Source organism: Nicotiana tomentosiformis, chromosome 12, assembly GCF_000390325.3.
Source record: "Nicotiana tomentosiformis chromosome 12, ASM39032v3, whole genome shotgun sequence".
Taxonomy (NCBI): Eukaryota; Viridiplantae; Streptophyta; class Magnoliopsida; order Solanales; family Solanaceae; genus Nicotiana; species Nicotiana tomentosiformis.
In genome coordinates this window covers 36998329-37024608 of record NC_090823.1, presented here as the reverse complement: position 1 = coordinate 37024608, position 26280 = coordinate 36998329, and the positions used below count along the sequence as shown (strand labels likewise).

The window sequence follows — 26280 nt, the reverse complement described above, 5'->3', positions numbered from 1 at the left end:
TCGTATTGACCAGCCTCTCATATGTTGCTCTTGCATTTTTTAGACCGAATAGCAATATGTTATAATAATAAGTCCTCTTTTCCATTATGCATAATTTTTTCTCTTGATCTTCTAGGTCCATTCTAAGTTGGTTGTATCCGGAATAGGCGTCCAAAAAGCTCAATAGTTCATGGCCAATAGTGGCGTCTATGAGTTGATTGATATGGGGTAAAGCAAAAGAATCTTTAGGACATTCCTTATTTAGGTAAGTGTAGTCGATACACACTCTCTATTTACCATTCTTTTTTTGTACGACCACAATGTTCGCCAACCACTTTGGATAGTTGACTTCTCTTATTGAACCGATTTTCAATAGTTTGGAGAGTTCATTGTTGATGACCGCATTCTGATGCGACCCTTGCTTCCATTTTTCCTACTTGACTTGATACTTATTGGGATCTATGTTGATTTTGTGGGTCATTACTTTTGAGGGAATACCTGTCATGTTTGCATGTGACCAAGCAAAATAATTTACATTAGTGCGTAAAAATTCAATTAACTTATGTATCATCGCGGGGCTGAACCTCGAGCCCGCATATACCTTTCTTTCTGGGAAGTCAATGAAAAGAATCGCTTCTTCTAGTTCCTCAGTAGTCAATTTGTAGGCATCAATCTCTTCTGGTTCAACGATCTTATCCAAGAATGTCTCGATTTCAAGATCGAAATCACCAGACTTGGCTTCCGCTAGTAGGGCCTTGGTGATTTGGGGTTCGAGTTGCTTTAGTTGATATTTGGTTGGTTCATCTTTGGGGAGGCTGCTCGTGGTTGCAATTGAGTTGATATCCCATGATTCTCTTTATTTCCCTGGGATTTCCCAGATTCCCCACATTGATGAAACTTAATCACTTGGTGTAGCATTGATAGGATTGCATACATCTCGTGAATCCATGATCTTCCAATAGGTCATGTCTCTGGCTACTACTTCGAATAAAGTTTCCTTGATCACCCCCTCTGCAAAGGTTTTCAAGATCTCTTCTCCTCTGGACATCTTGCTAGAGCTATTCAACCTGGAGAGCAACCGTGCTTTAGGGATGATTTGGTGTGTGAGCTACATTTCTTTGACCACCCGCAATTGGATGATGTTCACTGAGCTGCAAGGATCAATAAAAAATTGTCTAACGTTGGTATCTATAATGCGTAGAGTTATTATCAGGCATGTTATGGGGCATGGTCAAGCCATTCACGTCGTCGTTGAAAGTTATGCTTCCTCCAGATAGTGTCTTTCGAGTATGATTTTCATGCAAGATAGACACTTTTGCAAACTTCATTTTTGTTGTGAACATCACCTCGTTTATTTCTTTTCCTCCGAATATGATGCTGATTATTCTCTTCGGCGACGGGACCCGTGGACGCTCCTCATTACCTTTGCTCTACGTATACGAGTTCTTTCCCTTTTTACTAAAGAGCTTAGTGAGATACTCTTGTTTAAGAAGATGGTCTATTTCATTTTGAAGGACTCTACAATTGGTGGTGTTGGTCCATGATCGTTGTGGAATATGCACCAGAATTCTTGACTTTGTTTACTTGGGTCCGTCCTCATTTGCTTTGGCCATCTCACTTTATTTAACATATCTTTGAGTACCACCACCATTTTTGAGGTATTGACGTTGAAGTTATAATCGGCTAACTTTGGCATGTGGTGAGAGTCCCTGATTTTTTGTGCTTCCTGTTCTTTCCCTGTTAGGTGTGGTGTAACACTAATCCTTCATCTAGAGCCTCTATTATCATGATTCGGCATGTGCCTTCGGTCAATTTCTTGATGCATGGGTCTTGAACAAGGCTCATACTGAACTTTGGAGTCTCCGCATCTGGGATCTTCTCGCTTACGGATTGTTTCCAGATTATGGTCGTATCCTTTCGCCTACCTATTTGCATATCTCGGGAATGTGGAGATATCTTCTTCTATTTAGAGCTTCGTATTATAACTGTGATACATGTCATTCCATGTTTTGGCTGGGAACTCCCGGAGGCTGTTTTTCAACCTCATTGTAGCTTTCGAATTGTTCTTATTCAGGTTTCTTGTGAAGTCCATGGCTGCCCAGTTATCCGACACGGTAGGGAGCAACATGTTTTCCCTCTGGAATAGGTTTTTGAAGTCCTAGAACAGTTCTCAGTTTGTTAGATTTTGAAAATATTCGCCAGTTACCTCTCCTCCTTTTGTGCTTCGAAATGTGCTTTTAGTATCTGCAAGTGTAGCAAAAGAACTAATAGAGTTTTCCTGTAAGTGAGAGTACCAAGTTAGAGCTCCTTTGCTCAGGGTTTCTCCGAACTTCTTGACGAACATAGACTCGATTTCTTTTTTCGTGAGATCGTTCCCTTTGATTCTGGTTATATAAGCCATGACATGATCGAAATGTCAAGCATTTTGAACTTCTTAGGGATTGGTAGAGGGTCCGCACTTAGTTTTTACTGCTGTTGAGAGTATTTGTTTATGTCGATTCCCTTGATACTAGGAGGAACTTGTAACACCCTGGAATTTTTTGAAGTGTTTAAAGGCTATTAAGAAGATCGACGTATGCTATGAATATGAACGAGGGCTAACGATATGAAGTATATCACTTGAACATGATAATATGTATATGAGGTGTAACAATTTATAGTCTGAGAAGATCCCTAAGTCTAAGTCAAGTTGAAAACTATATGATGGGACAAAGTTTCAAATGAGTTTACACAAGATCCGACTTCAAACGTGCACAACTCCCAAAATATAAAGCGTTATATAGTGCACGATCTATTAAGTGAAAGGTCTACAAGTCTAGTTTCCAACTTTCAAACCGTTTGTCATTTTATATTTTTACAAAGAGTTATGATCTTTCTATTGAAGAGTGGCACAGCAGCCACACAGCTACACGAGTGGTGCATAGCTACGCATCCTTGTGCGAAGCTAATTCTAGCAAGCTAGTCAAATGGAGAGGAGCTGAAGAGAAAGGGCAGCGTAGCTACGCAAGAGATGTGCGTAGCTACACACGTCACCAGATCTATAAAAGTGGCTATTACGGGGGGAGAAAAAGAGATAGAATTTTGGACAAAGGTTTGGGTTCTAGAGAGAAGAAGGAGCTCTTCCACCATAAATACATTTCAAAGTAAGTTTCTTTGGTACAACAATAACTATATAACACCATTTGATGTTAGCACTAATATTATTATGGATCAAATCCATAGGAAATAGGTTGAATCTTCAAGAATACTAAAAAGAAGGATAGTGAGATTCTTCCACCAAGAGGTAATCCCTTTATATATATATATATATATATATATATATATATATATATATATATATATATATATATATATATATATATTGGAGTATGAGTGACATATTTATGAAGTTTATTCGTTGTTTTAATGAAGTGTTGTAGAAACCCTAAAAGTGGGTCTTGAAAATGATATTTTTCAAGACCATGTATTTATCCAACATCACCAAGTCATTATTTATTAACTTCTCCAACAAATCCTAGTTCATAAATATATTTCAAGAATTAGTGATATTTCTTAACCTAATGATGATTCCCACTTCAATTTATTGTAATCCCTTTATATGATATATATATATATATATATATATATATATATATATATATATATATTGGAGTATGAGTGACATATTTATGAAGTTTATTCGTTGTTTTAATGAAGTGTTGTAGTAACTAAGTTTGTTACTTATGAAGTGTCATGTGATTTTATAAAAATATTATTTTCAAAACTTTTTGGCAAAACGACACATTAAGAAAAATATTATACGTTTTATAAACTTACGTATTGATAAGAGTATAAAATGTTTGAGTGCTAAAGATATGTTTTCAGGAAAAAGTATGTCGTTTGAAATTTGAATAATGGATTACTATTTGCCGTATCTTTATATGGTTGATATTAAATTGCTAAAGACTTTAATTTGAAAAAGATTATTCATTTGATTTTATTCAAATGGTTTAGATTGGCCATGAAAATCATAATTTGACAAAGATATATCTTTTAAGGCTATTAGACTATGAATCTATTTTTGATATGTCAAATATTTTGGGAGTTACTAGTGGAGATTACCGAGATTGATTTGATATTGAGTTTGTTATCATGAAACTACACGTGTCGGCATAGGGACATATTACAAGGCTAAGCTGAGGTTTGTGAGATAAAATCACCTGTTGTGAGGACAATGATCAAGTAATGAGTTTAAGTTGATTCGTACAACACTACAAGAAGCCGTCCAGACAAGTAGGGTGAACTACTTATTTCTAGGTTGGTCACCTAGTGGTTGTTTATTATGTGGGTGTCGATATAGTACTCCCGGTGAAAGGTAAAAGAGAAATTTATTATACTTAGGCCTAAGGAGCCGAAAATAATTTCAATGACTTAATAAAATTGAGATAGTTTTTTATAATTATTATTAAAATCTTGTAATATAAATATTCTAAAAATTATATCATTGTTTACATTTCACTTGTCTTTTTATTTAAAATGATAAAGATCATGATTTAAATTATTGTTTATCACTTTATATTAAATATTGGTTGTATACTAGTTGTAAAATCTTGTCCCAGGAACTTGAGTTAGAGAGTCTATGACACTTGTTGAGTACAGGGGTGGTATACTAAGCCCTCGTGGGCCCTTCTCCAGGGCCTCACTTATTGTACATATTTCAGAATGATATAAGATACGTGACATGAACAGGGATAAGATGGATCTCTACCCGAGATCTATGGTGAGACACCACTTTTATTCCGTGGTCGCTATCATGTTACTCTTATTTTCTTTAGTCGAGAATTGTTTCAAGTGCTTATTTCTATTCTTTGGTATATAGGCTTCATAGATAGTCATGTTGGATTGTAATAAAGAGGTTGTACATGACATCCATGAAAGGATAATTAATTTATTGATTTCATTACCTTTTTTTTAAATGTTTCATGTATGGTTTTGGATATGAAAAGGAATTCCTGATTTGATTTGAAAATATATATATGATTTTAAATGGCTTATGCAGTCAATTGATTTTTATATATATGATTTGGGTGCATCATATGGGTTGGTCTACTCAAGTCGGATAGTATGTCGGGTGCCAGTCATGTGAATTCGGGTTGTGACAAACTTGATATCAGAGGCACTAAGTTCTAAGTGAGTCCTAGGAAGTCTATAAAACTGTGTCAAATAGAGTCCCTCTTGTCAGTGTGTTGTTGGTCACATTTATATCGGGAAGACTACAAGGACATTTAGGGGATTTCACTTTCTTCTCACTCTAGATCATGCGTTGTGTCCGAGGTGAAAGATATGATTCTCAACCAGTATTGATTATCTAACATGGTATATATAAAAATGTCAAGCACGAATTTTAAGGTTCAAGATATGATACGTGTTGCTTGAGAATTAACTGGGAAGTATTGGATTGTTCATAAATGGAATAATGGGTTAAGGTCCGGAACAGATTCAAAACTAACATAGTCAAGATGTACAACTGTAATGATAAAAATCATTAGTCGGATAATGACAACTCGTGAAAAATAAAGTGAGGTGACCATTTTAGTTGGTACTATCAGAATGTTGTCAGAACTTACGAAAGATTGTAATGAAGAATTAAAAAGGGGAGAAAGGCCCTAAATAGGAATTCAAATTATAGATCAAGGTATTGAGATGACTATTTGGTATGACACTCACCATTTACTAGTACAACAAAGGTACAGCGAAGGAAAAACAATGGTTCCAAGATAAATGGGAAGGATGTACCTTACATTATCATGATGAGATGTAGAGGAATGACAAGAAATAAATTTGTAAGAGAATGTGATTCAACAAAGTTCATAGCGAACACCTTATGACTCATAAGAATGAAGACGTATTTAGGATAATGTCAAGAATGACCGAAAGCATATTTTAGATAAGTGGATATAAGTAGACCTTCAAGATTTGCAGAAAAATGAACAAGTCAAGACGCAAGAGATGACCCTCACTTTCACTAGAGATTGGGAGACTTTCGATATGACAAAGGCCGTCGTTATTGTAATATCACATGTCAGGAAGTGAATTACAGGAAATAAAGTGCCACGTGTGGGCACAAGTTTAGGGTATTCGAGGTATGTCATGAGTAAGAGAAGGGAAGGTGAACCTTGAATACCTCACAAATAACGAATGGTGTACTAATGGAAGTCAACCTTCAATGATACCAAGGTATGCATGGATAAGGTAAGTAGACGTATATGGGTAAGAAAAAAAATATATTAGGGCATAATATACATAAATGTGTAACTTGAAAGGGTACAAAGATCAACATAGCTTTTCAAATAAGATAAAATGATGTAGAATAACAACCTTAAGTTTATTTAGTTGAGGCATGCCTTATTTTGTCTTTTTAAACTTGTGGGGAATTGAGAACTTTCAAAGGTAAGCTCTAAAGCGCTTCTACATATGTCAACTAGGGTGGTTGACCTTTGATTGGATGAACTCTTATGATTTAAGAGGAATAAATGTTTGAAATAATTTATGCGGACAAATTAGAGCTTCATGCAGGTTGTAAATATTACAAGTGCAGCTTGAGACTCGAAAGCTTAAAAATGATAATGGTGCATACGAGGAATTATAAGTGATTCAAGACTATATAGCTATGCATCACGAATCCCTAACATATTAGGCATGGGGACGAGGTTAAAGATACTATGGAGGTACAAAAAAATTACCATATGAATGTCGGGTATCCATGAACTAGATTCCATGAATGGTTGAGAAACAAGTAAGTATATATTAATTGCACGAGGCATGATGATGTGAAGATGTTATTGACTATAATAAGGAAAATCTATGCTATGATGACATAAAGATAGATTGTATGTTTCTTATATTTAGTATTGTGAGAATAGTGTATGTTGTGGAAAGTTGTATGAATATTATGCGAGTTTAGCCTGAGGGTGTCCTACTTATTAAAATATATAAGCATGGACTGAAAGGTCTAAGGTAGTCATACTTGTTAGAAAGGTTTTTCAGCAGAGATTAAAGGGTATAATGTCAGAAAAGAATTCTGAAGGTAAAACAGACTTGAAAAGTGTAGTGCTAACTGCATTGTTGTTATAGAAGCGAGAAAGGATGGCACTTACAATATGAGTTACAGCTGTAAGTACCATGATACTTTGGTATGGGAAATAATAAGAAAAACTTTAACGAAAATAACCATTCTATCATATTTTCAAAACAATAAGCAATACAAGTATAATGAGGAAATAAAATCGAGGCTTGATGGAAAATTAAAATGGTAAAATAAGATTCTGAGTTGGGGAATAAACAATTGGTAGTAGCATGTGAGCATGTATATGATCAGATGGAAGTTACTTACGAGGGAAGAATTTAATAAAGTCTTTGAGTGTTAGGTTCGAGCTTAAAATTTTGGTTTCACGCCTAAGTGGGGAGCTTCAGAGTAGGTAAAAGTCACTTCAAAGGTGATGATTGGGAAACAGAGAAAATTTAGTCATAAAAGAAATATGAAGGGAAAACCTTCGGTAAGATTCATGATGAAATGAGTAAAATTACAATAAAGTGTTGGTATGCGGATCACATATTTATCACGAGCAATAGTTATGGTGTTTGATATTGGGGTTATTAAAAGGTATTGTCTAATAGTCAATGATTTAGTGGGCTACTCGAGTAGATCTCTATAACTTAGTAATATGTGACACTTGAATTAAATTCAAGCAATGACAAATAAAATTTATGAATATGAGATGGAAGATGGAAGAATCAACAAAATTCGTGCCCCGTTGTGTTCCTAAGCCCTTTTTTTTCAGATTGTCTATCACATTACTAGTCACGTTTAGGGAGTATTTATAGGCTAGGATCAGAGTCTCCAAGTCCAAAATCGAGTAGGAAACATTTAATGCGCAAACTGGAGGGGAACCAGGCCTTTATCCTCACGGGGCTTGGCCTGTGGCACGCTGGGAACCTCGCGGCGTGAGCTGTTGGATTCCAAGAGCCAAGCATTGCCTAGTCTGGTGCTTGGTTTTTGTCTTCGTCCGATTTTCGCCTTTGTGTGCTCGTTTCTTGTATTTTCGGCATCCTTGTGTCCAACCTTCAGTCATGTTTATATTCCAATGATCCTATATATAAAAATAACTTAATTAAGCTCAAATATCGCACATATTAACATGAAACACCAAAATATAAGGTAAGAAATGCACTAAAAATATATATTTATAGTCAAACATCATCAACTCTGGTCAAACCTATGAACTCTTCAAACTTTCAAATTTCTAACTTTCGGAAAATAGAACCAAAACCTTCTAGGAACCTCCAAATTCAAATTCGGACATACGCCTAAGTCCAAAATCACCATAAGAATTTATAGGAACCATCAAATCACCAATGTGAGGTCACCTACTTAAAAGTCAAACCTAGTTCAACTCTAGCAACTTAAGCTTTCCAAAATAGAACTAAGTGTTCTAATTCACTTTCAAGCCTTCCCGAAACCAAACTTCTCGCAAGTCACAAAATAACAAACAAGCATACGAAAAATATCAAATAGGGAAAGGGGTTTAAATACACAAGACAACCGGTTGGTTCATCACAATATTAAATTGCTAAAGACTTTAACTTGAAAAAGATTATTCATTTGAATTTGTTCAAATGGTCTAGATTGACTGAGAAAATCATAATTTGATAAAAATAGATCTTTTGAGGTTATTAGGTTGTGAATTTGTTTTTGATATGTACCATGGAACTACACATGTGGGTGTAGGGACACATTCCAAGGCTAAGCTAAGGTTTATGGGATAAAGCCCCTATTGTGAGGGAAAATAATCACTACTTAAGGTTTGCTAGAGGAGTAATCTGCCTTACAAAGGTTGATACGCGCGAGAAGGTTTTGTTAGAGGAGTAATTTGACTTGCTTAAGGTAAGTATATTATCTAAATTTGGTTATGCACTAGTTGTCTGAATTATTTGTGATAGCTACATATTATGGGTGCATACATGTATGGGGTTTGAGCCCATGTACGAATACCGGGGTATTTATTCATGCTCGGGTAGTGCTTAAGTTATGATATAGCTAGAATTGACTGTTAAGCTTTAAGCTATAATATTTCTCATATTTGTAACATTGTTGTGAACTATTTGAGCCGTGTTTGAGGTTACATAGAGGCTTATTACCTGAATGAACTTGATAATTGTTATTTCTATGATGAAATTACCGGTCTGAGCTATGATAGCACCCTATGCACATGCCTACACTCTAGCATGTCACTTATACCAGTCCAGGAGCATGAGATCTGTTATTCATTCATCATATACATGTATTATTGTATATTTTTTTTCTATGTGATATGATTTGATTTGGACTAGATGCCTATGACCACGTCGGGCGGATTATGTTATTAAACATGTGACCATGTCGGGCAGATTGTACTGTTATGCTTGTGATCACGTCAGGTGGATTATGATTTTGAGCCTCTGACCACACCGGGCTGGTAGCACGTTGAATTGGTCATGCTTGTGCGTGGATATGGATCCATCCCCTAGTGTCACTCTCTTATATTTCTCTCTTGATGGTACACACGCGGATATTGAGAAAAAATGATCAATGGTTTTGTACGGATATGGAAAGGTTGAGGAAATCTTGCTAGTGTTTTGTTTGGATCTTGCATTTCATCTTTACTTGCAATTTTTGTGGTTAATTACCTTATTTAATTGCATATCATCTCTGTATGTTGAGCATTGACTAGGTAAAGTATTTGAGTAACCATGCACATACACACACAGCTGCTTCTTTCTATGCTTTGTGACTTGATTTCATTATTGCTCTGTACTTGCTAAAATCGATGAAACTGCATAGGTTATAGCTAGTATCATTTATAGTTCTCTCTTCTTTTACCTCGCCGAGGTTAGTTACGATACTTATTGAGTACATTGGGTCGATTGTGCTCATACTACACTCTGCACTTAATTGTGTAGATCCAGGTGTGAGGACCAGTTATCAGCAGTAGATTTGCGTGTTAGACTGAGCTTCGGGAGGCTAGGTAGAGCTGCATTCTTCGCCGCAGTTTTGACTTGTCTTTTCTTGTGTACTGTTGTTTCATATTAGAAAGTATCATTATTTAGTTTCAGACTTGTATTCCGTTATAGAGTTCATGACTCCGTATTTACCAGTTTTTGGGGATTTATCTTGTATTAGCAGTATCTTGTTATATTGAGATTTCACACTTATGTTATTTCTATAAATTTTGTTGTTTTGGTTCTTTATTTTTATATTTCGACTTACCTGGCCGGTGTGTTAGGCGCCATCACGACGGGTTGGAATTTTGGGTCGTGACAAGTTGTTATCATATCCCTAGGTTCATAGGTATTACGAGTCGTGAGAAAGTTTAGTATAGACTTTTGGATCGGTACGGAGACATTACTACTTATCTTTGAGAGGCTACCAAACTGTTAGAAAACTTTACTTTCTTGCATTCTTGTCGTGCGTATTTGTTATTCCGAAGTTTGAAACTTGACGATTCTATTCTCTCACATATGGTGTGGACACATGCAACTGGATCAGGCGGACGGACACTAGTACTACCAGTTAGGGCCACAAGAGGTCGGTCCGTGATAGAGGCGGAGGTGTGGCCCGTGCTACAGCTAGAGCAGCACTTGTAGAGGCACCTGTTGCTATAGCTCAGGAGCAGGTACCAGAGGTGGTTGAGCCGGTGGGACTAGCTTAGGCACCGACAGTGCTCATTGTGATTCCTGGCCTTCAAGAGGCATTAACCAAATTTTGATTGTGTGCACGAGCCTCGCTCAGGCAGTTTCAATTCTAGCTGCACCAGCCACTTCACAGGCCGGAGGAGGTGCCCAGACTCCTGCCGCCCGTACTCCTTAGCAGCTAGCGCAAGGTCACCAGACACGGGTGTATTGCCAGTTCAGCCGGTTGTTATCGCTTGGGCCGAGTTTGGTCCCTATATGAGTTATGAGAAGCAGAAAAAATTGGAGCAGTTTGGGAGGCTTAAGCCTCCAGAATTCAGTGGAGCAGAGTCGGAGGATGCTCATGATTTTATAGATCGGTGTCAGTGGATTCTTCGCATAGCGGGAATTTTAGACACCAGTGGGGTTTCATTCACTCTATTTTAGCTGACAGGGGCAGCTTACCGATGGTGGCAGGCTTATGAGTTGAGCGGGCCAATCGATGCAGCTCCACTTACATGGCATGAGATCTCAATTCTCTTCTTAGAGATGTTTGTCTCACAGACTCGTAGAGAGGAATTGCGTAGGCAGTTTGAGCAGCTACGCCAGGAGGGTATGACCGTGACTCAGTATGAGATGAGGTTTTCAGAGTTGGTTCATCACACGGTATGGTTGGTTCCCACTGAGAGTGAGAAGATTAAGAGGTTCATTGATGGCCTCAACTATGGCTCGGGAGGTTGCGATTGGTGCGAGGTTTGACGAGGTGGCTGATATTGCTAGACGCTTAGAGTTGGTTTGTAGGAAAGAGCATGAGGAGCAAGAGGTGAAGAGGCCTCGTAGTTCAGGTGGTTTCAGCATTGCCTCATCTGGAGACCAGTCATACTACAGCAGAGTCATTCTTCCAGACTCATTCAGGCAGTTTGCCATGTTCCTCGTGGTTCCTCAGTTAGTCAAAGTTCCTATAGTGCACGCCTAGCTCAGTCATTAGTCAGTGCATTGCCATCGTAGAGTTCTTACCATGCGTCATCTGCCTAAGTCTCCATAGGTAGTTCTTCGGGCTATCAAGGTGAGTCAGGAGGGATGCTATGAGTGCGGAGACTTGAGTCATCTCAGAGAGATTTCCCCAGACTATTGAGTAAGTTTCCACAGCAGAGCTCTCAGCCTATGAGTTCCATACTAGCAGCTACATCACCTACACAGCCAGCTTGGGGTGGGGCTCAGTTAGCTCGAGGCCACCCTAGAGGGGGAGGTTGATCGGATGGCGGTCAGTGCCCGTTGCTATGTATTTCTAGTCAGGCCAATGGCAGTTGCTTCTGATGCCATGATCACAGGTATTGTTTCAGTATGCCACAGGGGCACTTCGGTATTATTTGATCCTGGTTCCACTTATACATATGTGTCATCATACTTTGCTTGTTATTTGAATATGCCCAGTGATTCCTTAATTGTGCTTGTTCATGTATCTATACCGGTGGGTGATTCTATTATTGTGGATTGTGTGTATGTGTCATGTGTAGTGACTATTGAGGGATTATAGATGAGAGTTGATCTTTTACTGCTTAGCATGGTTGATTTTGACGTTATTTTAGGCATAGATTGGTTGTCACTATGTCACGTTATTATGGATTACCACGCTAAGACTGTGGCATTGGCGATGCCGGGGTTGCCTAGGGTGGAGTGGAGAGTTTCTCTGGACTATGTTCCCAGTAGAGTGATTTCATATTTGAAGGCCCAACGGATGGTTGGGAAGGATGTCTTGCATATTTGGCCTGTGTGAGGGATGTTAGTACTGATGCTCATATCATTGAGTTAAATTCAGTAGTGAGAGACTTTCCAGATGTGTTTCCTGCAGACCTGCCAGGCATGCCACCCGACAAGGACAATAATTTGGTATTGATCTGGTGTCGGGCACTCAGCCTATATATATTCCTCTGTATCATATGGTACCAGCATAGTTGAAAAAATTGAAGGAACATCTTTAGGAGCTACTTGATAGGGGATTCATCAGGCCTAGTGTGTCGCCTTAGGGCACACCAATTCTATTTGTAAAGACGAAGGATGTTACTATACGGATGTGCATTGATTACAGGCAGTTGAACAAAGTTACCATTAAGAACAAGTATCATTTGCCATGCATTGATGAATTATTTGACCAGCTTCAGGGTGCTAGAATGTTCTCTAAGATTGATTTGAGGTCTGGGTATCACCAGTTCAATATTCAGGATTCTGCTATTTTGAAGACGGCATTCAGGACCCGCTATGGTCACTACGAGTTTCTTGTGATGTCATTTGGGCTGACCAATGAACTAGCAACCTTTATGAACTTAATAAACAGTTTATTCCAGCCATATCTTGATTATTTTGTCATAGTATTCATTGATGATATATTGGTGTACTCACGCATCCAGGAGGAGCATGAGCAGCATATGAGGGTTGTACTCCAAACCTTGAGGGAGAAGAAGTTATATGCTAAATTCTCCAAGTGTGAGTTCTGGCTTGTCTCGGTGGTGTTCTTGGGCCACGTCGTGTCTAGTGAGCTGATCAAGGTAGGTCTGAAGAATATTAAGGAAGTTCAAAGTTGGCCTAGACCGTCTTCAGCTACAGAGATTCAGAGCTTCTTGGGTTTGGCATGTTATTATTGTCGTTTTGTGGAGGGTTTCCCGTCCATTACTGCACCTTTGACTAGATTGACCCAGAATGGTGCCCCATTCAGGTGGTCTGATGAGTATGAGGAGAGCTTTTAGAAGCTCAAGACTACTTTGACCACACGTTTAGTTCAAGTTTTGCCTTCAGTATTGGGTTCATATACGGTTTATTATGATGCTTCGCGAATTAGTAATAGGTGTGTCTTGATGCAGGAGGGTAGGATGATTGCTTATGCTTTGCGCCAGTTGAAGCCCCATGAAAAGAAATACCATGTTCATGATCTAGAGTTGGCAGCCATTGTTCATGCTTTGAATATTTGGAGGCATTATCTCTATAACGTGTCTTATGAGGTATTCATAGATCATCAAATCTACAGCATTTGTTTTAGAAGAAGGATCTAAATTTAAGGAAGCAGAGGTGGTTAGAGCTGTTAAAGGACTATGATATCACCATTTTGTATCATCCCGGGAAGGCCAATGTGGTGGCCGATGCCTTGAGTAGAAAGGCTGAGAGTATGTGCAGTCTTGCATATATTCCAGTTGGTGAGAGACCGCTAGCATTTGATGTCTAGGCCTTGGCCAATCAGTTCATGAGGTTAGATGTTTCGGAGCCTAGTCGGGTTCTTGCTTGCGTGGTTTCTTGGTCTTCTTTATATGAGCGCATCAGAGAGCGTTACTATGACGACCCCTGTTTCCTTCTCCTTAAGGAGACGGTATTGTACAGTGATTCCAAGGAGGTTTCTATTTGAGATGATGCGGTGTTGCGAATGCAAGGTCGGATTTGTGTGCCCAATATGGATGGGTTACGTGAGTTGATTCTTGAGGAGACCCACAGTTTGTGGTATTCCATTCATCTGAGTGCTGCTAAGATGTATCAGGATTTGAGGCAGCACTATTGGTGGAGGAGAATGAAGAATGGTATAGTGGAGTATGTGGATCAGTGTTTGAACTGCCAACCGGTGAAGTACAAGCGTCAGAGGTGGGGCGGTTTGCTTTAAGCACTTGAGATTCCCGAGTGGAAATGGGAGCGGATTACCATGGATTTCGTTGTAGGGCTCCCACGAACTTTGAAGAAATTTGATGCAGTTTAGGTGATTGTGGACCAGTTGACTAGGTTCGTACACTTCATTCCGGTTGAGACTACCTACTCTTCGAAGCGGCTGGCTCAGATCTATATTCGTGAGATTGTTCGTCTTCATGATGTGCCGGTGTCCATAATCTCCATCGAGGCACGCAGTTCACATCACAGTTTTGGAGAGCAGTGCAGCGAGAGTTGGGCACGTGGGCTGAGTTGAGCATAACATTCCACCCCCGGATGGACGGAAAATCTTAGCGCACCATTCAGATCTTAGAGGATATACTACGCGCCTATGTTATGGATTTTGGGGGGTTCATGGGATCAGTACTTGCCGCTTGTAGATTTTGTCTACAACAATAGCTACCAATCGAGTATTCAAATGGCTCTATATGAGGCCTTATATGGGAGGCTGTGTCATTCTCCAGTTGGTTGGTTTGATCCGGGAGAGGCTAGGTTGTTGGGTACTGATCTGGTTCGGGATGCCTTGGAGAAAGTCAAGTTGATTCAAGATTGACTTTGTACAGCACAATCTAGGCAAAAGAGTCATATTGATAGGAAGGTTCATGATGTTACATATATGGTGGGTGAGAAGGTTTTGCTCAGAGTTTCACCCATGAAAGGTGTGATGAGATTCAGGAAGAAGGGCAAGTTAAGCCATCGGTATATCGGCCATTTTTAGGTACTTGAGAGGATTAGAGAGGCGGCCTACAGACTTTCCTTGCCACCTAGTCTATTGGGTGTTCACTTAGTATTTCATGTTTCTATGCTCTAGAAGTATTATGGTGACCCGTCCTATGTGTTGGACTTCAGCACGGTACAACTTTATGGGGACTTGACTTATGATGTGGAGTTGGTGGCCATTTTCGATAGGCAGGTTCGAAAGTTGAGATCAAAGAATATAGCTTCAATGAAAGTTCAGTGGAGAGGCTAGCTAGTCGAGGAGGCTATTTGGAAGACCTAGAGGGAGATGCAGAGCAGTTATCCATACCTATTTGAGACTCCAGGTATGATTTTAGACTCGTTCAAGGACGAACATTTTTTTAGTTGGGGGGAATGTGACGACCCTGCTGCAAGTTTTGTGTATTTTAGCACCGTTCCCTTATTTATTGCTTATTCTATGTTCACTTGTGGTTACGTGACTTTCCGGGGCGGTTGGTGTAGTTCCGGGGATGATTCGGTGTGAATTGAGACACTTAGTCCCAAGGTTGGAAGCTTAAGTTGAAAGAGTTGACCGGAGTTTGACTTTTGTGGAAACAACTTTGGAATGGATTTTTTATGATTTTGATAGCGTCGTATGGTGATTTTGGGATTTTGTACTTAGGCGTATGTCCGGATTTGGATTTGGAGGTCTGTAGATTGATTTGATGATTTTTGGCGAAAGTTGAAAAGTTAAAGGTTTGGAAGGTTAAGAGATTTGACTGAGAGTTGACTTCTTGGATATCGGGTTCGGATTTTGGTTTCGGAAGTTAGAATAGGTCTGTTGTGTCATTTATGACTTGTGTGCAAAATATGAGGTCAATCGGAGTTGGTTTGGTATGATTCGGCATTAATTTTAGAAGTTGGAAATTCATTTGTTCATTAGGCTTGAATCGATGTGCAAATTGTGGTTTTGGTGTTGTTTAAAGTGATTTGAGGGTTCGAGTGAGTTCGTATTGTATTGTAGGACTTGTTGGAATTTTTTTACGGGGTCTCAGGGGCCCCAGGATTGATTCGGATGGAATTCGGGTTTTCTTTTGAACTTAGGAGCTTGGCTGAATTTTTTGATGCCTGGTGTGATTTCACCTGCGAGAATGGGGCCACAGGTGTGAGGCCGTAGAAGCGGCTGGGAGCCACAGAAGAGAAGGAAGGCTGGAAGCTGCGGGATAGCAGGTGTGTACAAGAAACTGCAGAAGCGGAGTTGCTTCTGCGAGGATGGAACCGCAGAAGCGGAAATGAGCATGGGGGACCAAGTACCACAGGTGCAGAAGGTTTCTGCATGTGTGGACCCGTAGAAGCGGTGGTTTGGCTGCATAAGCAATAACTCGGGATTCTTAGTGGGATTCGCAGAAGCGTAGGTTTTTTTGCGAAAGCGGAATCGCATATATGATCATTGTGTCCGCAGGTACGGGATCACTGGGCAGTGTTTTAAAAACGAGGGTTTGAGCTTTTATCTCATTTTGAAATTTTGGGAGTTCGGACTAGGACACTATTTGGAGAGTTTTCCACCTAGATTGAAGAGATTCGAGCCTGCCAGAAGTTGATACGTGCGGGAAGGGTTTGTTAGAGGAGTATATTGGCTTGCTTGAGGTAAGTATCTTATCTAAACTTAGTTGATGCACTAGTTGTCTGAATTATTTATGATAACTATGTGCTATGGGTGCGCACATGAATGGGGTTTGAGCCCATGTGCTAACACCGGGGTAATTATTCATGCTCAATTAGTGCTTAGGTTGTGATATGCCTATAATTGGCTTTTAAGCATTATGTTATGATGTTTCTCATATATGTAATATTGTTATGAACTATTTAATCCATGTTTGAGGTTACATAGAGGCTTATTCCTTGAATGAACTTGATAATTGTTATTTCTATGATGAAATTGCCGGTCTGAGCAATGATAGCATCCTATGCACATGCCTACACTCTAGCATGTCACTTATACCAGTCCAAGAGTATGAGATCATTCATTATATACATGTATTCATGTATATTTGCTTATGTGTGATATGATTTGGACTGGATGTATGTGACCACGTTGGGCGAATTATATTGTTATGCATGTGACCACACCGGGCGGATTGTACTATCATGCATGTGATCACACTCGGCGGATTATGATATTGAGCTTGTGACCACACCAGGCTGGTAGCACGTTGAATTAGTCGTGCTTGCATATGGATATGGATCCATCCCCCTAGGGTCACCCTCTCATGTTTATCCCTTGATGGTGTACACGCGGATATTGAGGAAAACTGATCACTAGTTTGGTACTGATATAGAAAGGTTGAGGAAATTATGCAAGTGTTTTGTTTGGATCTTGCATTTCATCTTTACTTGCAATTTCTGTGGTTAATTACCTTATTTAATTGCATATCATCTCTATATGCTGAACATTGACTAGGCAAAGTATTTGAGTAACTATGCACATACACACACAACTGCTTCTTTCTATGCTTTGTGACTTGATTTCATTATTGCTCTGTACTTGCTAAAAATGATGAAACTGCATAGGTTATAGCTAGTATCATTTATAGTTCTCACTTCTTTTACCTCGCCGAGGTTAGTTACGATACTTATTGAGTACATTGGGTCGATTGTGCTCATACTACACTTTGCACTTAATTGTGCAGATCCAGGTGTGAGGACCAGTTATCAGTAGTAGATTTGCGTGTTAGACTGAGCTTCGGGAGGTAAGGTAGAGTTGCATTCCTGGCCATAGTTTTGACTTGTCTTTTCTTATGTATTGTTGTTTCAATTCAGACAGTATCATTGTTTAGTTTCAGACTTGTATTTCGTTGTAAAGCTCTTGACTCTGTATTTACCAGTTTTGGGGGGATTTATCTTGTATTAGCAGTATCTCGTTATATTGAGATTTTAGACTTATGTTGTTTCTATAAATTTTGTTTTTTGGTTCTTTATTGTTGTATTTCGGCTTGCCTGGCCGGTGTGTTAGGCGCCATCACGACGGGTTGAGATTTTTGGTCGTGACAGGGGTTGTGCACGACATACATGAAAGGATAATTAATTTATTGATTTAATTTATTTTTTAAATGTTCATGTATGGTTTTGGATTTGAAATTATATATGATTTTTAAATGGTTTCCATGGTTAATTGATTTTTATGCATATGGCTTGGATGTATTATATGTGTTGGTTCGCTCGGGTAGGATAGTGTTGGGTACCGATCGCTAAATTTGGGTCGTGACAGAATTACTGGGATCTGCTCGATCCTCTTGTTCTGCTCCTTGGCCTTTGGTTGTAAGGTTAGAATTAAATTTTGTAACTTAGCGTTTTTGGACATACCTTGTCACGACCCCAAATTTTCTCTTTAGGATGTCGTGATGGCACCTAGTCTCTAAGACTAGGTAAGCCTAACACATACTGAATTTTTAATAGAATTAAACTATTTAACCATTAAATATGAACAAGTGATTTCCGTACATAGCCAACAACCATCAATATATATATATATATATATATATATATATATATATATATATATATATATATATATATATATATATATATATATATTAACCCAAAACCGGTAGTACGAAGTCATAAGCTTTACTATGAGTAACCAAGAATATCAAATACATCACTATTTGGAATAGAAGTAAACAGTAACAATGTGAAGCATCCAGAAGGTGACTGCGAGGCCTACGAGCGTAGCGGCAGGTATACCTTGAAGTCTCCGTAGAAAATCTCTAACAGCTAGCTAATGACCGGCCCACTCAGAGGTACCTAGATCTGCACAAAAGATTTGCAAAAGCATAGCATGAGTACACCACAGCGGTACCCAGTAAGTATCAAGACTAACCTCAGTGGAGTAGTGACGTGGTATAGTCAAGACACCTACTAGACATTAATAACCTGTGCAAGTATTAATATAAAGCTAACAGAGTAACGAATATTAGTATAATACTTAACATGGAAAGAATAACAATACAAAGCTAGAAAATGGAAAGTAGAAGCAACAGATAGCAACAAGGAGTATATAGGTGATAACGCCGCAAAGTATTCAGAACTCAGTTAAAGTACCAGTGAAACCAATTAAGGAACACAAATGACAACCAAATAATCAATCGTTGTTACACAAGGTTTACACAAGAATCACCCCGAGATACCACACCTCATAATCATAAATGACGGGTCCCCAAATGATGAATCATAATCATATGGCATCTCGTGCCCACATTACCAATCACAATCGCATGGACGACTCACGTGCCGCACGGACAACCCACGTGCCTATACATTTAATACCTCAAATCTGCACGAACAACTCACATGCCAATAGTAACAATATCTAATATCCGTACGGACAACTCAAGTGCCACTAAGCCAATCTACGCACAGAAGTCTGGTGTACAAGAATACATGTACATGATCAATTAACATCAAGATTCATACTTCTGGACTGATATTGATAACATGTTATTGTGTGTGCTTGTGCAAGTGTACTATCACAGCTCAAGTCAACATGTAAAATCAGAGAAACCTAGTAGCACATTGGAAACAACACAACAAAACCCGTAATATGCATGTCACACACAAGAAGGTCACACCACCACACAAATGGCAACAATAACAATGCCCCTAGATTGATCCCCAACACAGCCCACCTTGCCTCATTGCATGCGTAATAATAAAGTAAATGCCCGCCATATCTCGCCACACGCATATCAATAATTATCCACCTTGTCTCGCCACATACACAAACCCAACAAATATTGCCTGCCTTGTCTCGCCGCATGTGCAAATATCAAGAATAACAATAACACAGACAACTCATGAAAAACACCCCGACAATCCTCTCAATAATTCCACATGTTCCAAGGTCACAACAACACAACATATCAACTAGCACTACATGTTCCCATAACACTGAGTGCGCCAATAACAACAATAACACGGGAATATGGCAAGGATATCAACACAAGAATTATAACAACACAATGAAACTGAAGAACAAACTTAGAAAATTAAGGAGGTAACATGTAATGACGACTTCAAATAAGGAGAAATTAACAATAAAGGGGGTCTTAGGCTATAATCTCATATTTTAGTCATCTATTTTACTCTAATTTACTACACTTTAATTGAGTTTGAGCTTAAATCACTAGTGTTTTGCACTAATTATGTTTTTTATGCCTTGTATGAGTGATTCCTAGCTACGTAGATGTTATGGAATGAATTCAAGCTATTTTGGAGCTTTGAAGTCTGAGTAAAATCCCAAGGATTAAGTTGGGATTGAGTTCGGGGATCAACAGACAATAGTGCACTTAATGAGAGAAACGAAGAATTGAGCAGGACACCACCCAGGTGCGCGCGCGCGTAAGTCAGGTAGAACACTATCCAAAGTGCACGGCAATATGCGCAAGCACACTCCCAGGTGCACGGCCGCACACGTCCAATGCCGGTAAGTGTCCTATTTTGCGTAGGAAAAGGTGTTTTCGCTTGGGACCAACCCTACTTGGTATATATACATGGAAAAATATTATTTTCTGGACTTTAAACACATCTTAGACCTAAGGAGGCTAAGGAGAAGTGGGAGAAGCAAGAGCACAAGGATTTCATATCTAGTTGTGATGAATTACCCCATATCTATGGAGTAGTTCTCTTTAGGGTTTGATGGATTTGGTGTATTGATATTTGTTTGTGGATTATAACTCTAGTTTTTATGTAGTGAATCATTTTGGATGATTTAATTATTGCATCTATATTCACATGTTCATGTAATCGAGAGAGGCATAACTTGTGATATTGTTGCATTATCTTGTTGGTTGAGTTCATTAATTATTCTTAGTTATCGAAATAGGCTAGTTGAATTATTGTTTAACCCTAGTTAGGAGGATAATCGAGAGAGGTTCTCCTAAATACCAATCTACTACGAATTCTTGCATATCTTCACTGAGCTTAAATTGGTTCATATTGTGAAGTTGAGACTTAATCGAGAAAGGAGTTTCTACTAAACATTTGAACTACTAATTGAGTGAATTCGATTGACTCACTTGAACATTAGAAGTGAATTAACTAGAGTTAAATCCTAAAAATTTATGTTGCACCTATCCAATCAATCCCTATTTTCTCCCATTAATATCTTCCTTGCTTACTTTTGTTCGAGTGTCATTCGTCAATAAGTTAGAATCTTAGTTAATTTTAGTTTTAATCACATAAATCTCAAGTGTTGATCATCTTTAATAGCAATCAAACTATAAACTACGAAAATATTATTTAACACCAATCCATGTGGATACGATATTATATTATACTATATTCGACTAGCGAGCATATTTAAGTGTGTGTTTTGCGCTCGTCAATAATAGAGCTTCAATTAAGGATAACTCAACAATAAAAGAGATAGCATGACAATAAAAGGGGTAACAGCATATACGAGAAAGCTTGACAATAAAATATATGCCATGTACTAACAACTTCAAATATTGCATGTAAGACTAAACTTAACAATGGAAATTATATCATGATATAAAAATTTCAATTAAATGCGTGAAATAAGCCTAAGAATCTAAATCGGTCAATTTCTACATATAAGGCCGTGTACGCACTCATCACCTCGTATACACGTCTTCCACGTAAATCAAACAATACAATCAAACCAATCCCTACGGGGTAGTTTGTCATGACCCGGCCAGTCATTTTGAGTATTGTAGCCTTGTTCCTCCATTTATTTCTTATTATATGTTCGTTTATCATTATGTGACTTGTCGGGGTGGTTGGTTTGGTTCCGGGATGTTTTGGAATGAATTGGGGCACTTAGTCCCAAGGTTGGAAGCCTAAGATAAAAGAGTTGATCCAACGTTCACTTATGAGTAAACGAGTCCGAAATGGAGTTTTGATGGTTTTGATAGCTTCGTATGGTGATTTTGGACTTGGGAGTGTCTCCGCATTTTGATTTGGAGGTCCATAAGTCGTTTTGGCTTGAATTGGCAAAAGTTTGAAAGTAGAAGGTTTGGAAAGTTGAGAAGTTTGGCCGAGAGTTAACTTTGTTGTTATCGGGCTCGGATTTTGGTTCCTGGAGTTGGAATAGGTCCGTTGTGTGCAAAGTTTTAGGTCAATCAGAATTGATTTGGTGTGTTTCGGCATCGATTTAGAATATGGAATTTCAATAGTTCATTAGACTTGAATTGGGGTACGATTCGTATTTTCGATGTTGTTTGATGTGATTTGAGGCTTCGACTAAGTTCGTATGATGTTTTAGATATGTTGGTGTATTTGGATGGGGGGCCCGGGGGCCTCATGTGTTATTCAGATCATGTTCGGATCATTTTTTGGACTTCTTGGACTGTTGTTATGACTGGTTCTAGTTTCCTTATACGCGATCGCAAGTGAAGGTCCGCGATCACGAAGGCTTGTTTGGGTGACTGGTGAAATTGTTCTACGCATTCGCAAGAATAGGTTCGCGATCGCGAAGCCTGGGGAGTCAGTGCAACATAAACGCATGAGTAGTGCCGCATTCGTGAAGAAGGAAGAAGCGGTCTGGGAAATCCACGCAGTTTTTCTTTGCGATCACGTGAGTGAGTCCGCGATCGCGTGAGTGAGTCCTCGATTGCGTAGATTTGAGTTTCTGTGCATCGTGTTCGCGGCTGGTGTTCCACATTTGCGTAGGTCATTTTTGTGGGCAGCATTTTATTGTTCTTTGCGATCATGAGGGACTTTCCGCGATCGCGAAGAGGAATAACTGGGTAGACTATTTAATTTCAAATCGAGGGTTAGAGTATTATTTCACATTTGGACTTTCGGAGCTCGGATTGAGGCAATTCTTGAAGGATTTTCAAGGGGTTGATTGGGGTAAGTGATTCTATCTCGGATTTGGTTGATATACATGAATCTATCATTGTTTTTATTATTTAATTAGTGTTTTAGGTTGGAAAAATTGAGGAAAATTGTAGAAACTTCATAAACTATATTTTGAGTATTTGAAAGGCGATTTGAGGTCGGAATTGGATGATTTTGGTATGGTTAAACTCTTTATTGAATGGGTGTTCGGATTTTGTAAATTTTATCAAATTCTGAGATGTGGGCCCGGGGTTGACGTTTTGGGTTGACTTTTTGACTTTGGTTAAAGAAATTAGCTTGATCATATGGAATCAATTCTTATAGCTTGTATTGATTGTATTAAGTTGTTTGTGACTAGATTCGATTCGTTCGGAGGCCGATTCGCGAGGCAAGGGCTTATTGGAGTTGTAATTTGTGCGGTTTGAGGTAAGTGACACTTCTAAACTTGGTACTAAGGGTATGAATCCCTGAAATACATGTTGTGTGGTTGGTGTTGAGGTGACGCACATGCTAGGTGATGGGCATGTGGGCGTGCAACGTGGTAATTGTGGCTTGGTTGATTTCTTTGTACCGTGTATTTATCAAATGTTGTTGCTATTTATGCAATCCATGCGTGTTAGAGTAATTGAGCTATAATCCATGTTAGAAATCATGTTTAGGCTATATGCTTATTCTGTGGGGACCCACGAGGTCATTTATGTTGTTGAATTATTTGCTTAAATTGTAATTACGTACTCAGTCATATTCATCATTTGCATATCATATCTCAGTCTCTGTTGTCATTTATTGTTATATCATGTTATCATTGTTTGGGTTGATTGGCATGAGATTTGTGAGCCCGAGAGACTAGAGAGATTGATGATTGAGTTGGGCCTGAGAGTCGTGTTGTGAGTGAGGTTGTGGATCGGGTTTTACGCTGCAGAAGGCCTTCTTGGCTTTATATATATTATTATTATTGATTGGGCTACACGCCGTAGCACGCCTCATAGGCTTTATCTATTATTATGGAATCGGGCTGCACGTCGTAGTAGGACATATTGGCTTTATATTAGCGCTTGGGCAGGATCCTCCCCTATGGAATCTGACATACCAGCAGTGAGCGCAAGTACCGTATAGTGCTGAGTGATTGAGTGTGCTGAGTAATAGAGAGTGATGAGTGGGAGTGTGAGACAGTGAGATTGAGTACTCTGAGAGTGTAAGTACATGAGTTTATCATTGTGGTGCATTACATGTGACATGCACATTTGACATGTAGACATAGAGATGTAACATTCCTCATATCTGTTATAACTGGCATATTTTATCAGTGTTGAAATTTAAAGCTTGTCTACATTTATGTACAGTGTACGAATTGATTATGAGATTTCTTTGAGTTATTACTATCATTTGCGTGTTATATTTGTACTGTTATTATCTGGATTTGGATTGTACCTTTCTGAGCCCATCACTACTTTCAGCCTAAGGTTAGTCCTATTACTTATTGAGTACATTGGGTCAATTGTACTCATACTACACTCTACACTTCGTGTGCAAATTCAGGTACTTCTAGGCACGGTGGTTGCTAGACTTGGTGCAGTATCTGCTTGGAGATTAGTAAGGTAGCTGCTATGACTCCCGCAGACCTCAACTCTCCTTCCATTCAGTTTATTTTGTACTGTTCTATCTTTCATACAATTGTATTAGTGGTTAGGATTGTGGTAACACTTAGTAGCTCATGTACTCGGTGACACCCAGATTTTAGGAGATTTTGAAGTTGAGTCGCAGTTGTGCTTATCGGTTTTATGAGTTTTTTAACTTTTAAACTTATTATATCATGCTTCTAGTTTAAAATGCATAATTATTTTGTGATTGTCGACTTGGCTAGTACTGTGATAGGCACCATCACCACATGTTGAGATTTGGGTCGTGATACGTTGTTATCAGAGCCTAGGTTACATAGGTCTCATGAGTCATGAGAAGGTTTAGTAGAGTCTTATGGATCGGTACGGAGACGTCTGTACTTATCTTCGAGAGGCTACTGAACCATTAGGAAACTTCATTTTTTTGTATTCTTGTCATGCGGATTTGTTGATTACGGAAACTAAACTTCTATATTTGTATTCTCTCACAGGTGGTGAGGACACGTGTAACTGGATTGGGCGGACGCCCACCAGTACCACCAGCTAGGGTCACGAGAGGGCGAGGTCGCGGTAGAGGCTGAGGTGCAGCTAGAGCAGCACCCGTGGACCCACCAGTTTCTCCATCTCAAGAGCAGATACCAGATGTGGTTGAGCCGATGGGACCGCCTCAGGCACCAGTTGTGCCCATTGTGATTCTAGGCCTTCAGGAAGCTCTGGCCTAAATATTGACTGTATGCACTAGCCTTGCTCAGGCAGTTTCAGTTTCGGTTGCACCAGCCACTTCTCAAGCGGGGGGAAGTGCTCAAACTCCTGCCGCCCATACTCCAGAGCAGGTAGTTCAGGGACTTCAGACACCAGGGGTACTACCAGCCCAACCAGTTGCAGCGGCTCAAGCGCCGGTTGGTCCACCTATGAGTGACGAGGAGTTGAAGAGACTAGAGCAGTTTGGGAGGCTCAGGCCTCCAGAGTTCAGTGGGGCTAAGTCAGAGGATGCTCAGAATTTCTTAGATAGGTGCCAACGGATCCTTCGTACGCGGGTATTTTGGAGACTACTGGAGTCTCATTTACTACTCTTCAGCTATCAGGGGTAGCCTTTAGATGGTGGGAGGCCTATGAGGTAAGCAGGCTAGCCGGCGCTACACCATTTATGTGGCACGAGTTCTCAGTTCTCTTCTTAGAGAAGTTTGTTCCACAGACACGTAGGGAGAAGTTGCGCAGGCAGTTTGGGCAGCTACGCCAAAAGGGTATGTTAGTGACCCGATATGAGATGAGATTCTCAGAGTTGGCTCGTAACGCGATCTAATTGATTCCCATAGCGAAGGAGAGGATTACAAGGTTCATTGATGGCCTCAACTATGGACTGCGCTTCATCATGACTCGAGAGATTACGTCAGGTGCTACATTCGACGAGGTGGTTGATATTGCTAGGCGGCTAGAGTAGGTTTGTAGTCAAGAGCGTGAGGAGACAGAGGCTGATAGGCCTCGTGGTTCGGGTGATTTCAGCGATGTTTCTTCTGGAGGACAATCCCACCACAACAGCGGTCGCCCTTATAGGCCCGCTTATATAGCTCGTCTGGTTCATCGTGGTGCATCAGCTAGCCATGGTTCATATAGTGCTCGTCTGGGTCAATCATCTCTCAGTGCCCTCCCAGCTTAGAGTCCATCTCGTGCTCCATTAGTTTAGGGTTTATCTATATCAGGTTCTTCTAGTAGCTATTCTGGTTCTCGGGGTCTGATTCAATCTCCACCACCATCAACGGATCGAAGTTGCTTC

The 26280-nt window shown here is 39.5% G+C and overlaps 1 protein-coding gene across 1 annotated transcript in view; it reads left to right on the top strand.

Moving 5' to 3' along the window:
* The first annotated feature begins 13517 nt into the window (after positions 1–13517).
* Positions 13518–26280, top strand: part of LOC138902487 (uncharacterized) — a 39580-nt gene continuing 26817 nt past the window's right edge. Inside the window, exons 1-4 of the mRNA XM_070190358.1 lie at positions 13518–13661; positions 24427–24485; positions 25249–25543; positions 25585–25750. Of these exons, the coding sequence (XP_070046459.1) occupies positions 13518–13661; positions 24427–24485; positions 25249–25543; positions 25585–25750 (664 nt within the window). The remainder of the gene's footprint in view (positions 13662–24426; positions 24486–25248; positions 25544–25584; positions 25751–26280) is intronic.